This window comes from Charadrius vociferus, unplaced genomic scaffold (assembly GCF_000708025.1).
Source record: "Charadrius vociferus isolate BGI_N301 unplaced genomic scaffold, ASM70802v2 scaffold255, whole genome shotgun sequence".
Classification (NCBI taxonomy): domain Eukaryota; kingdom Metazoa; phylum Chordata; class Aves; order Charadriiformes; family Charadriidae; genus Charadrius; species Charadrius vociferus.
The window spans coordinates 3,839,564-3,854,100 of NW_009648785.1; the positions used below are offsets into that span (position 1 = coordinate 3,839,564).

Sequence of the window (14,537 nt, forward strand, 5' to 3'; positions counted from 1 at the left end):
CGACCACCTCTCTAGGAAGCCTGTTCCAGTCTTTGACCACCCTCTTGGTAAAGTTTCATGCCTTTTTCATCTTTGGTAGAATCAGGGCGCTTTCCCTTTTTATGCAGCTGAGAGGATCATAGAAGTTTGAGAGAATGTATTAACCTAGGAAGTGTTTCAAATCCTTTGATATTGTTCAGGATGAAGCCAATGTGTGCATATAAATTTTTGCTAATCCTTCCATAGAAATGTCAGGCCCTCCATTTCAGATAGCTTCAATGGATGAAAATGGAATCCTCAATATGTGGGTGAGTAATAGAAGTATGAAAAGAGTATCACGTGTTGGAATAACAAAATACTTCAAATATAGCAACCCGAATCTGGGATTTCTGATGAGAATTTCCTCCCTGAAAATTACAGCAACACTAGCCATTCTGTTGAAATCCTCCTCAAACTTTTTACCTGACTCTCTAATGCCGTAATGTTGTCCTTAGATGAAACTCTTAAGAGGTACATGAATTCATGAAAACAGGCAATCAGTAGTTCTGCTTCACAGGAATATATGTTCACATATTTCTATTAACTGAATTATAGACCTTGGTCCTCTTTCACCCACCTACTTTATTTTATTTGAATCACAGTGGTGTCAGAGACTGTACTGAATGTACGTGAGAAATAACATTCATAATTTATATAAAATAAATGTTCAAGAGGCAAAATGTGAAAATCTGTGGAAAAGGTTACCCTGCCTAAAATATGATGGTCAGGTAAGCACCAGGGCTGTTGCTCGTAATTGCTGTCCTGACAACTCTTCCTTCTATCAGATATTTTCAGCCTTTTTCTGATGCAGCTTTGGCCCAGCTGCGGAACCTGTTGTTTGCATCTGAATGGATTTTGCTTGAGGAACTGAATGGCTCAGTGAATAATAAGGAGATAAAAGTACTTTCCTTCTGTATCGCTAGTTAAGTCCCTTAAAGCTCTAAGTAATTTTAGTAGCAACAGATTCAGGCCAAATGATCTACCCTTTCTATTTCTGAATACTGAAAAGCACAGAAAATGTGTTACAATTCCGTATTTGGGGGTTGAAGGCGTTTTTGTTGAGACCCGCCAAACTAACAAGATGCCAAGTAGCGATTAAGTGTAGAATGTGACTTCCCCTATTCTGTTTTCCAGCAGGCACGTGAAGTAATTTTTAGCATTGCAGACATTGACAGGGGATAAAAAAAATCTACCTGTAATAATTGTAATGTTAGACCTACCTATCTAAAGGTTCCCTTAGAGTTATGTCATATGTTATTACAACTAGTTTAAAAAAAAATGTCTGCTAAGTATTTATTGCTTATTAATGTTAAATATTGACTTTTCAGGTAGTTGTTGAATTACAAAAGGTGGATTTAGCTGGTTCACAAACTGATTTAGGTGAGTACTGTACATTAGAGGTAGAATTAAAGGGCTTGAGTTTTGAGGCTGTGAAGTTAGAAGAGAGCAGGAGTCAGTGATGACAAAAATAATTTAGAAGGCACAAATTACTGAGGAAAAGATTCATTCTGAATAGGACATAAATCTGATATTTGGGATTATTGGTTAGGTATCATGAGAGTTATTTTCACTGCTATCTGAATCTCATTTGCTAATTCTATATTGGTAATTGCCACCACAGACAACCACTTAAAATGTTAAAGCAAATTTCTGTGTCCTCAACAGCTTTTTTTTTTTTTTTTTTTTCTCCAGAGAATATGGGATTTTATGTCCTTCTCAGTCCTCCTGTTCTTTAGTTTTAACCAAATCCATTACAATGCTTTTGTTGTCACCAGTATCTCCATTTTGATAATTGTCCTGAAAGTTCTGCTTTGGGTAAGGTCCTTAATTTAGTGTGAGAAAAGAGTTTCCATGAAAAAAGTAAAGAACTAAGTCCATTCAGCCCTTTTTTGAGTTATGTGAATGAGAAAATTATGGGTTTTGTTCTTTGAACAAATTTAGACTTGTATACTTACCTAAGTGGAAAAGACTGTGATTAAAATCCTGATACATTTTAAAATATTTGTACAAACAATGAAGTAGTGCTAACAAACTAGAGATTTTGATCAATTTTCTAATTTGCAAGCTCGTGTGCCATGTCTGGCTATACTGAGCTGCTAAAGCTGGGTATTATGTCTGTGGAGAGGTACATTTTAAAGCTATGGTCGTGTGTTGGCACAGTTTTACTGCCACCAGCATTCATTTTTTTGTCTTCCAAAGATTTTTGTGTTTGAAGGATTTGAATTGTTTATGTTATTCTCTACTAACAAGTAACATAGACCAACTTTATGGAAGTATTACAGTCTCTCATTACCATAATTCGCTGTCAAAGGTCCAAGTGACATAAATGTGCATTTTCACTATTGATAGAATTGGGTTTTATAGAGTGATATTACAGGATGTTATATGCATACTGTAAAAATAAAGTAAACATATAATCATGTTTCCCTTTCTCTGTCCTCTTTCTTTGATTTCTATCAAAGGTTACAACTCTTCAGATTTGAATTCTGAAGTAAATAGTTCTAAATGATGTGAGATTCTTACGTATCAAAAGCTACATCTACAATAAACAATTTAATTATCATAGAATCATAGAATGGTTTAGGTTGGAAAGGACCTTGAAGATCTTTGAGTCCCACCCCCCCTGCCACAGGCAGGGACACCTCCCCCTAGACCAGGTTGCCCAGGGCCGCGTCCAGCCTGGCCTTGAACACCTCCAGGGATGGGGCCTCGACAACTTCTCCAGGCAACCTGTTCCAGTGCCTTACCACCCTCAAAGTGAAAAATTTCTTGCTAATATTTAATCTAAACCTGCCCTCTTCCAGGTTAAAGCCATTCCCCCTCATCCTGTCACTACATGCCCTAGTGAAAAGTACCTTTAACTTATTAGCTTAGGTTTTTGTTTGATGATAGCACTTACTTAAGGGAAAGTGTTTAAATCAGTTTAAATAATTATTTTATATAATTCTAGGTTTAATTCCTGGAGGGAAAGTGAAGTTAGTTCATAGCTCTGCTATGGAATTGAATAACAGGTAAGAAATCAAGAATATTTAGATTTTACTCATGTATCTCACAAAGGTAATTTTTCCTATACTTTATTCATTTGCTGTTATGTAAGATATATTTAACAATGTTTTCATTAGTTGTTTTGGTTTCTTTTAATATACATTTATTTCTAGAGCTAGTCATAGACGTTTTAGATCAAGAGGTTCTGTATGTACTTGCATAGCTTTAGGAGACAACTTCCTGTATTTATGTCATCTTTTACCTTTATGTTTTTCCTAGCCTTTTCCCAAAGGATGTGCGCCAGAGAATGCCCCAGACACTGACTATTAAATTTCTGTCTTCTAATCCTAATCATTTCATTGTTGGAACAAACATTGTGAGTAATGTGCTGAAATTCAGCTCATTGTTATTTTTTGTTTTGGAAGCTGCCCCGCTTGGAATTATACTGATGCACTATATATAAAATTCGTAGTTTGAGACTGTTATTAAAATCTGTACTATATATAAAATTCGTAGTTTGAGACTATTATTAAAATCTTTTAGCTATTAAAATTTGTTAGCTATTAATATCTTTTTAAGGTAGCAGCTCTGTGAATTATTTAACTTTTTCTTGTAATACTAATAATGCAAATTTTGGTTTGTTTTGTTTAATTAATTTTCTTTATATTGTTCGTAGGGGCTGGTAGGCCATAGTACAAGACATGATTTAAAAGTTCTTCCAAAGCTATTCAGACCCCAGGAGAGCGGACTGAGATCAATAAGCATCAATACAATTGATTTCTTCCCTTTTGGAAAGCCACTATTTTTGGTATGAAAACATTTTAATATAATACAAGTTTTGTTTTTTATTTACTTGCTGAGGGCGGATTTCTAATTTGACGTATTTAACTAGATGAGATAGTTGATCTACCTCATTAATTCCAGTCTACCATGAGGGGTGCCAAAAAATCTTGTATTCTGGAGTTTGAACTTTGCTTGTGTAAAAGGTGGACCATCTGGCTCGCAGAAACAAATGGCAATCTCACTTCAGCCTTATTTTTTACTGACGTTCAGCATTGCAAGCAGGTCTGCTGCTGTTAATGAAGTCTCAGCTGTTTCTCACTCTTATCATACATGTCTTAGTGACATAATCATTTTGGAGACAAAATGTCTGCGTTGCTGTGAAATAAAAGTCTGTGGGGCAGCTCTGGGCATTCCTTGCTTTCCTTTCCTCTCCACGTCAGTCTTACCCTTGGGGTCCACCTGGCAGTGTACCCTGCGGTCGGGGGGTTCGAATCTGCCCTCAGCACTTCATATTGACATACCCACTGTTTTTATTTGTCTCCCTTATGAAAGTTTATTCAGTGCAAGTTGAATCTAACTTTGGTAGGATTTTCGATCTGCTTATCCTTGCATGTATTTGTACTTAATCCTCTCTCAAAAATGCTGTCTTTCTAAATTTGCCATGATTCACATGACTTCATTGGCGTTGCCTAAAGTATAAAATGAATGTGTCTGGCTACAGCATACATATTTTGTGTCGCCACTGCACAGTCAGAACTTTCTTTTACCAGTGTGGATGTTCTTACCTTTTTCCCAAATGCATTTATTTAGAGTGATACTGACTTCTATAAGTCTGTATCTGCAGAGTCCTTTTAAATGTAAGCACAACTTGCAGAGTCACTGTGAAAAGTCATCATAATTTGAAAATTCTCAGAGGTCTTCCTGATGTAGAGATGGCTCAACGTAGTAAGAATAAGTTATTTTCTGTTTTCATAGAATAGTTTTTTTGAACCTGGATCAGAGCAAACTTGTAAATATTATACTAGCAAGACAAAGATTATAACAAAATATCTGGAAGCAGTGACATCCGCCTGTCTTTGGATTTAGCTGTTCATTATGAATCAGTTTAATATCATTATACTGTTAAGCACAGCCTGTCCCACTGAAAGCTATTCTTGGTTTTGCAGATTACATGTATCATTAAGTAGCCGTCTGAATTGGTCTCCAGGCTCTGACCTAGCCCCAATTCCGACTACTGTCAAGTTGTGGTGTATCATAGTATTAGTGAAGTTGGTAGTTTGAGAACTTTTTTTAAAACAGGAAATTGGGACTTCATCCTAGGATTAGTGGATTAGATTACTCTAGTACGCGTAGTACAGACTTAAGTGCTTTTGAACTAAAATTTACATTAAAAGTTAAAATCCAGATAGTCCATAGAGTGAGACACGAGAGATATGTGCCACTTGACTCGGATAAATATTTTTATTTATATGACTGATATTGTCAAGAACAGAATTACAGTTTTTATGTTGCTTAGTTTGCTTTGTTTCCAGGAAGTATTTTCTTTTTGACTACGATACAGGTTGGCTGTTCAGATGGAAGTATTAGATTACACCAAATGACATCAGAGTATCCCCTCATGCAGTGGAATGACAGCACAAATGGCCAGCCAGTTATTGCCCTGCAGTGGGCTTTAACAAGACCCTCTGTGTTTTTTGTCCTGGATGCATCATCTAATATTTACATTTGGGATCTTCTGGAAAATGATTTGCTGCCTGTGGCAAAGCAGACCATTCCATCAGAGAAGTAAGTACATTACATTTCTTTAATTTTAACAAAATATCGATATTATTATCATCTACATTTTGATTACAGTTTGGATGGGGTTTTTTGCTTAACTTGAAATCTTCATTAGAATTTGCTTTTCTCACTATATTTTTTAAATTGTTGGAGGTGTTGAAAGAGACCATAGCAAGCTAAATTTTAGTTTATCCTTATTTACTTACTATTGTATACAGTCTGATAAAGGACAAAAAATGTTAGTATAATTCAAAATCATGTATAGTGTTATCAGTTGGGACACACGTCTGTACGTGGAGCAGTTGGTGTTTATATGAAGAGAAAAGTTTTGTTCCCACTAAAATCACTGGACTTCTCCAGTTCAAAGATAGCTTTGCTGGATCAGGATCAACCTCTAAAATAGGCAAGATATGTTGGACATTTTAAAATGCCTATATATAGTATGGTTACCAATATAAAGAAATATATTGTGTTCATTGTCACAAAGTAAACAAGAATATTTTTGGCTAGCATGTATTCACCAAGACTCACAATACTGTTCCTGTAGTCAGTATAGAGATCTGGCTATGCTGCAGAAAAGGAGTTAAATTTAGCCTTTCTGAATTATGGTCTTGAGGATTCTCTTTCCTCCCTGATGGGAGCCGTACTTGGAGACTCTGTCTTCCCTAGGCTTTAGTTAGTCTTGGTGAGTATCCCTCAAACTAAAAGTTTTCCTTGTAGCCTTGTAAATTGTAGCAAAGCGCTGCTAGAGAAAATAATATAATTTTTAAAGTTGCTACACTGTACTGGAAAATACCATAAAAATAGTTCATTTTTACATGCTTGAAATAATTTTTAAGTCATGATTAGAAATCTTTGAACAGGGGAAGAATTGCCTGTTATGTTTAACTTAAATGATTGCAAATGGTGAAAAGCTAAAGAACATGCTGGGGCTTGAAATCATAGAATCATAGAATGGTTTAGGTTGGAAAGGACCTTGAAGATCATCGAGTTCCAACCTCCCTGCCATAGGCAGGGACATAGTAAAATAGGAAATAGTGAGGACTATTACACTGATGAGCAGAAAAAAGGAATCCTTTAGTTAACTATAAGTAACCTGCTAAAAACAAGTTTGAAAACACCAATTTCTATTAATTTTGCCTCAATTAAAACCACTCCCCCATTCTTTTGATTTCAGTGTTGTGACTATGGCTCTGCTGGGAGAACCAGAAAAAACAAATGGATTGTTAGGCCTTGCACTGGCCAAAGAATCTGGAGAGATAGACATACAGTATGTAAAGGAGAAGTGGGCATTACCTCAGCCTGGGGAATCTGAAAAACTACATTTGCTTTTATTGCAGTCTTTCTAGAAATGAAACAACTCTCTGGGTGTACAAATTATTGCAAAATATTTAGATTATTTTTTACTGTAATTAGAAGTTTTATAATATAATTTTGTATTTGTATATAACTTGTATATATTTTAAAGTATTTCAGCTGAAACCATATATTTTATCACAATAATGGCAGAATCAAATTTAGCATTATTGTATTCAAAAAAATGAGGAACTGTTTTTCAGTATTGAATAGTCTAAATGTATATATTTTCACAAAAATACTGAAAATATATTCCTATAAATTAAGCTGCTGTTTCTCATTATTCTGCTCTGAAGTAAACGATAGCAATTCTTTGTCTGGTGAGCATAAAGTTGTGCCTCTGTAAGCTACCGGAATGTATGGGGACTTCTGCCTCTGAGCCTTTTACTCATTAATACTTGGTAAAACTTTCTTACATCCACCTAAAAACACTATGCAAACATATCAGAATACAAATGTACACCACATGATGCCTTACTTGTGATTTTGACCCTGAAATTTTGCAAAAGAAATACCTGACAAACTTGAATTGTCCTAGTATGTACCCTACCTGTTTGGATGGTACTATGTAAACAATATGCTTGAGATTTACTGAAATTCTAAATCCTTTGGGATTTCGGATGTAAACCAGAAAATACTGACCTGTTTAATCCTGCAAATCATTCCCAAAGCTCTTGTAGTGAGGAAGAGGATAGTTGTCTATAATATCATTTTAGGTTTTGTACACTGTTGGTAAAGTTTGGACCGAGACCAACCACAGAAAAATGTCTTGTAGCCTAACAACTTCGGATCATGATGGAAAGCATGATTGAATGAGCATAGATTCAGGGAACAAAAGCACAATTGGAAGATGATGTGTTCAGAATTTAGTGAACATATATTTAACATATGTACCATCTCCTTCTAAAGTAGCCTGAAACATTTTTTAATTTCTACTTAATTTGTTGCAAACATTTTTCTATGTAATTGTTACTTAAATTGAGCAAACTCAAAGTGGCCACATGATGGTGCCAAGTCACAGCAGTAAAAAATGAGTGCCTTATATAAACAACATACACCACTTTGGGAATGAATTTGTTGTAGTCCACTGCATGTTCCCCTTGCCTCAAAGACAGAGGCTGCAATCCAGAGAGCCTGATGAACTGTCGGATGGATGCATATTTCAGAGACCATTTTTGCTATCCCAGTTCCCTGGTCAGCTATAGATTATTTTTTTTTATGGGCATGAACACAAATGACTCTCCTCATCTTCATTGTTGGGTTTGTACAGTAATAATATGCATTACAAGTTAAATTAGAATAGCTTTAGTAATTCAGATAAAGAATGAATGGCCCTTACTTTTTTGTAGTAACGTAGCAGAGCATCACTACTGAAAGCCATAGTAAAAAAACAAACCCAAATCTCTCTCTCTCCCTCTCAGAGAGAGACACACACCCCTCATCACTCCCTCCCTCCCCAACTTAAGATCAAAATTAAGCTTTGAAATTATAACAGTCTTCTGAAAGAAATCTCTTACTTGTTATCGTTTCATCACTTTCAGGACTTGCCATCCTGAATTTTCTTACTGCAGCCACTTCTGCACACGGGAACTGTAAACAAAGGGTTGGGTTTTTCTGCCTTGTGCTGCATGCAGTGGTGGTGTTTTGGTTTTTTTTTTTCAGTATGCAAAAAGAAAAAAATAGTGTCAACCTTCACACAGAAGTACCTGTTGCTACTTTTGAGCTGCTGTTGATAGGTATGCTTGAATTCAAAGATCCAAATATTTTAGGCCAGTTATGCTTGTACTGCCTGGAGAGCTGAGGGTGAGTGGGTTCCCACATTGGGCCTCTGTTTCTTGCCTAAAAGATGAGTTTTCTCTCTTGAACTGCAAACTAATGTAATAATATGAATGTATCCTGTGCTGACAGTTGCTGTTGTGAGAATGTGAGGAAAAAATGTGTAGAAGTTGCTGCTCTTTTGCGTGTTCTCTCCTTGAGTAAATGCAGACCATTAAAGTGACACTACATGTAATCTTAGCAGTTGGGCATATTGATGTAGCCGTTTTGAGCATATATCTGATCAGAAAAGTTGGAAGTGTTGGTAGGCTGCAATACAAAAAAAGTATTCTATGCATGTGGACTTACAAAATTGTTTCAAACAAAAAAAGAATATTTAATTTTCCATTAGCTACTTCTAATGATTGTCAAGTTTGTATTGTTAACATAAGGTATTGGATTTTGCTCATGTTTCATAAGCAAGCAACAGTATGACTCTATGAAAGAAAGAAGTTCACTGTTAATTCCAAGTTATTTTCATATCCATATAATTTTTACTGGTAGCTCTGATGTGTGCATGTGTACGCGTATTCTACCGAATAATCTTTATATAGGAGGTAAGCACTACTGTCGTGAAACATTTAAAATAGCACCAATAATATTTTTTTGTCCACCTGTGGGCAGTTTTGGAATCCGTATTCTTAACAGAATGAACTGTAGTTAAAATTAACTGACCCATATAATAGAAACTTACCATTCAAATGATATAGAAGTTGAATCACTATCCACCCATATTAATAACTTTCATAAAATAGAACCTCTTGCTCCAAAGCCAACAAATCCTGGCAGCAAGGCTGACAATTTTTAAATATGTAAAATGCCAGAAAGTTTTGGATAAACTTCTGCTTTTATTTTCCACTTTATGAACGTGCTTTGAAAGGCTTTTCTATTTAGAACATAAATATTAATACTGTTTTCGTTGGATTTTGTCATCTCACAGATGGGAAAATGAAGATTTCAGTAGCTGAATAATAATTTAACTGAGGAACAGAATTCTTGAGTCAGATGGCTGATTTCTTACAACTGTTTAGAAATTCTTTTATTAACCTGTCAGTCTATATTTGCAGCAAAGCTCGGGAGAACAGGAATAGCATGCTGCTGCTTTTGTACCAGAACATTTCTTTTTAATTGTACTGAAGGTGACCATCTTACCCAATGCAATTTTGCCTTAATTAATCATAGTTATTTAGGTAAGACGTGTTGAAGGGTGCGGGAGCATTGCAGCTTCCATAGCAATGAGCAAATATTCTACTAACTGGATTATTTTTAGCAGAACACAGTTAAATCATAAAAATAGTTATTCTTTTTAAAGACAGATTTTTTTTCCTGATGGAGTTAGAAAGTCCATCTAGGTTTGTTCTAGGTGTAGAAATTGGCTGGACTAAAGCAAATACTAAAGTGTCATTGGATTATGCAGACTGTTGGAATAGGCCTAGCTGTTAAACTCACTTAGGAACCAACCAGACTTTGGCCGTCAGTGGCATGCTTGATGGCATGCAATCCAGGAAAATTTCCAAAGATACTGGGACAGGAAAGTGGCTAATGAGCCATATTTTCATTGCTAGCTTGATTTCCAGTCCGGTTTATCAGGAAGCTATCGACAAACACTCGTTTGTCTGTGTGTTTCTGAGCCTCCTCAGCTGTGAGAAGGAAGACATCAATTCCATTTACAGGTCCCCTTAAAAAAATCAGCTAACTTCTCTTTTACTAGCAGTTCCTGACAGTTACACAAAGTATATCAAGAGAAAATCTTTTACCCTAATTCCTTCATGCGTTATTCAGACTGCTGTAGGAGGGCCTATGTCTTCATGTTGCAATATAGGAAGCGGTGATTTAGGTGCCGCTCTTTGAAAACTGAGTAGCATGTGGAATTATTTATCTTTTTCTTTTTTTTAATGCTACATGAAATATCCCTCTGGAGCTATTTAAGTGTGGATTATATTTCAGACTGTTTTTTTACTTGGAGTTTCTTAGCATGACTACAGAGTTTTCCAGCTCACCTCTCAAGTGCTAGTCATTGGTGTGAAGGGTGGAGAAGAGATGTGGGCTGCCCAGTCCTGGAAGCTGGTCATTCTTCACACTGTTTTGAAATTGAATAAATAGGTTACCTGCTTGCTGCTGTGGGGATTTACTGAAGATATCCTCACCCAGACCTTCCAGTTACCAACCACGTCCTCTTTACGAAGGGAAAGAAAAATACACTGTCAGTGTCTGATGCTTCAGCAATTGCAGTGTAGCTGACAGCATTTGCCATTCACCGAAGCAAAGTTCACTTGACACCATAATGGTTACATCCCACGGGATTTTACTGGTGGAAATAGAGTGACAAGCAAAAGACAATCATACCAATTATTGAAATTACACTTCTAATTATGTTTTGCAAAACCTTAGCATCAAGGGGGAAGTGTTTACATATACTCTTAATGGTAAAAATAATAATTTTTTATTTAGATCAGCCATGCCTGGCATTATCTATTTTTAAAGAAGTCAGCAAATGCAATTATACAAATAGCTGTTGACTATGGCTGGGGGGGAGGGGATGCTTCCTTCCCTCCCTACAGTGTTTTCCACAGCTTTTTCCCACAAAATCTTTGATTTCTTTCGCCTTTCCTTTTTAGGGAAGCCACTTTCTGCAGCCACTAGTACCAAGCCCACTGTACTGGGAATGAAAAGATGTCCCTTGATCAGATCGCCTGAGATATTGAAGGGTTTGAAGTGTTTTCGTAGCTGGCACTGGAAGCTGGAGATTTTTACCTTCACAGCAGATACTGCATTGGCAATGCAGCAATGAGACTTTCTCCATGTCTGACCGTGTGCGACAGTCAATGAAGTAGTCATAATGAAATAATTTCTTTATACCTCATGGACTGAATTGAAGCCAACCGAAATCAATGTAAATGTTTCCATGTATATCTTATGTTTCTCCTATACGGGCTGTGAAACATAACAGAAAGTAAATTTCTCATTACAGGTCTTTATTTTCCTTGTATTTATATACAAGTATTTATAGGCAGTGATCGTCCACCTGCTGCCCCCCACCCCCCAAACGCACACTCTTTTCTCTCAATTTGCTTTCAGAAACTTTATTGTTTTCTCTTCCATGGTTGACTTTAATATTGGTTTGATACCAACAACTGCCACTTGAGAAAGGTAAAAGCTCTCAACCTATTTTCAATAGTTTAAGGTGGTTTAGGTGGAAAATAATTCTCTGAATAAGTGTTGAAAAAAGTGATTTGTAAATCCAGTAAAATGCTTAGAATGAATTGAATGGCACAAAATGAGGAGAATTCAGGTGTGCATGAGATCGATTTCCAGTGGCTAACAGCGGGCAGACCTGGCCACCCTGCCTCCTTACTGAGGTGCCAGCTCTGCGCTCTGGAGATCCTTCTCTCTTCTGGATCCAGCGGTGGTTTATTCTAAATCCTGAAAACTGTCGCATACCTGTGTTGTTAGGATACCTATTCGGGTATGTGGCATGAGGAAGTCTAATTGTCTATGAGATTCGGATTCGATTTCCATCCCTCTCAAAGTTGCCCGTGTTCAGGGAGCGCTGGCTGTCCCTGGCCAGGCGGGGAAGGGGTGATCCACCGCTGCTCTTGCCCGGCTGCCGTCGGTGTGGCCTTGGTGCATCTGAGCGTTGGCAGCAAGACAAGGCCAGCTGGGAGGGTCCTGCTTTCCACCGAATCTGCTTTTGGGACAGGAAGGGAACATGTGAAATACAGGTTTAATTGTGCCGCCTTGTCCTCTGTGACAATGCTAATTCAGACATTCCAGGAGCTGTGTTGTGTACACATCTTCCATTTGTAATCAGAAACATACTTTCTTTACAAAATATGGTTTATCAGTCTCAGTGGCTTAGTGCAATGTGGTCCTGAGTTAAGCTGACCTTAGACAGAGGTGAAGGTATGAGAATTATGGAGGTAGACCGGAGTCCAATTGGTAGCATCGATGGGCTTGATTTTGAGCACAAGGAAATCTGTGCTTTTTTTCTTCATTGACATAGTGTCAAATGCAGACTTGAATAAAAGCACTAACACTTGTCCGTAATTAGAAAAATCTGTTTTTCATGGATGTAGCTTAAATTTTTTGACACTGTTGCCATTAAACTGATGGAATTTCAGCTTCAAATAATTTATATCCTGTTATAAATTAAAGCAGCCTAAGCTCTCCTTTTTCCAGTTTTACACTGTTGCAACCGCATTGAAAACAGCATTGCTACACTAGTAAAACCAGGAGTAAAGTAATATTGTAATAGCCTATACTACCCACTGACATTTGTAACGTGATTATTTTTCACCTTTAGTTGAACCCTTACTTCTATTGGATTCATTAAATTTTGTAATATATTTGTTGCCCTTTTCTCCCAGATGTCAAGTGGTTTTTGCTTTTAGGAGTCTGAAATATAACAGCTTCATTGGGAACTAATCCCATGCACGGGTCAGACAGTCTGTTGCTGCTGAATAGGTTTAATACAATAAATAAAAAGCAGTTAGACCATATTATTAGTCTTTTTAGTCAAGCCTTGAGGTGGCTACAGTGTTCTTTAAGAGCTCTTTCCTCTTAGCCAAAAGTTCTGCTTCACTAGCTGATAATTTCACTGTTATTTTATGTTGTCGGTCTTGTGACCAGGAAAAACTGTTCAACTTGTCTAGACCACAGTTGTTGCACATCAGAGATTTTATAACTTGCCTCAAACTCAAACTGCAATGTTTTTTCTCTTTATTACAGAAAAAAAAGACATATCACAGCAGCTGGTTAGACACATATTTTAAAAGCCACATTTTTAATCCACTTGGTTCTTCTTGGAGACAGAAGAACGGAGAGCTGGGTAAAATTGAGTTGTTTAGAGACATGGAGAAACTCTTCCAGAGGCTTAGGTGTGGATATCAGATATTTGCTATCATTTTTAAATAGCAAAGTCAGACAGTGAACCCTTGCTGTGAGTTACATAAAGATACGAATTACCACAACTGGACTCAGTACTGCATATTTCAAATGCCATATCTTAAGGGCAAAGAATTAAGAGAAAAGTTTAATAAACTTTCCTCATCTAGAATAATTTTTGACAACCATTTGGAAGTCCAGTTCTATTGCGCTGTTGAAGTAAGTAACCAAGAAAAGAGTCTTTGTATCACAGAGCTTATATGATGGAGGTGGAAAAGATATTTTTTTGATTGCTGCATTTATTTGCAATGGTAACACGATACTCTTAATGCCCATGCAGTTGAACCAAAGGACAGGCTGATTAATACCAGAAAAGCAGGATAAAGAAAAAAATGGATCTGAAACTGCCCTTCTAACCTTCATTTAGAAAATGAATGATTACTGAGGTTACTTTAGATATCCAACTATTTTTCACGTTCTAAGACAGTGTCAAAGGGCCTCATTTAAAGATTAATTCATCCAAAATTATGAAATTCACATTGAACAAAATGAATTTCCTTCACTGGGGTTGTTGGGGTTGGAACACAGGACCTAAGCTACAGAAAGAGAGTATATTACAGTAGTTTCCCTAAGTTTCCTTAGGTTTTTAGTTTACTTGCTGAATACTTAGCATTTTGGCAGTTCAGCAAGGTCAATTCATTAAGCAAATACATTACTAATTGTGTCATGGCTGCATGGGGTCCATGCTGTACAGATAACAACTGCAAACTACCTATCTACAATCTGCAAAGACATTGAGAGTAGTTTACATTTCTTGAAGCTCCAGTTTGCATTCTTTTCATATTTTACGAAGATAAGGATTTCACAACGTGCTACATTTCATATCCCTGCATCCATGTCTTTAAAAACAAAAAACT

The 14,537-nt window shown here is 36.7% G+C and overlaps 1 protein-coding gene across 1 annotated transcript in view; it reads left to right on the forward strand.

The window, feature by feature from the left end:
* Window positions 1–7,186, forward strand: part of WDR60 (WD repeat domain 60) — a 44,075-nt gene extending 36,889 nt beyond the window's left edge. Inside the window, exons 16-22 of the mRNA XM_009886797.1 lie at window positions 226–287; window positions 1,347–1,398; window positions 2,969–3,029; window positions 3,283–3,379; window positions 3,680–3,811; window positions 5,348–5,571; window positions 6,743–7,186. Coding sequence (XP_009885099.1) covers window positions 226–287; window positions 1,347–1,398; window positions 2,969–3,029; window positions 3,283–3,379; window positions 3,680–3,811; window positions 5,348–5,571; window positions 6,743–6,914 — 800 coding nt within the window. The 3' untranslated portion in view covers window positions 6,915–7,186. The remainder of the gene's footprint in view (window positions 1–225; window positions 288–1,346; window positions 1,399–2,968; window positions 3,030–3,282; window positions 3,380–3,679; window positions 3,812–5,347; window positions 5,572–6,742) is intronic.
* Window positions 7,187–14,537: the final 7,351 nt, after the last annotated feature.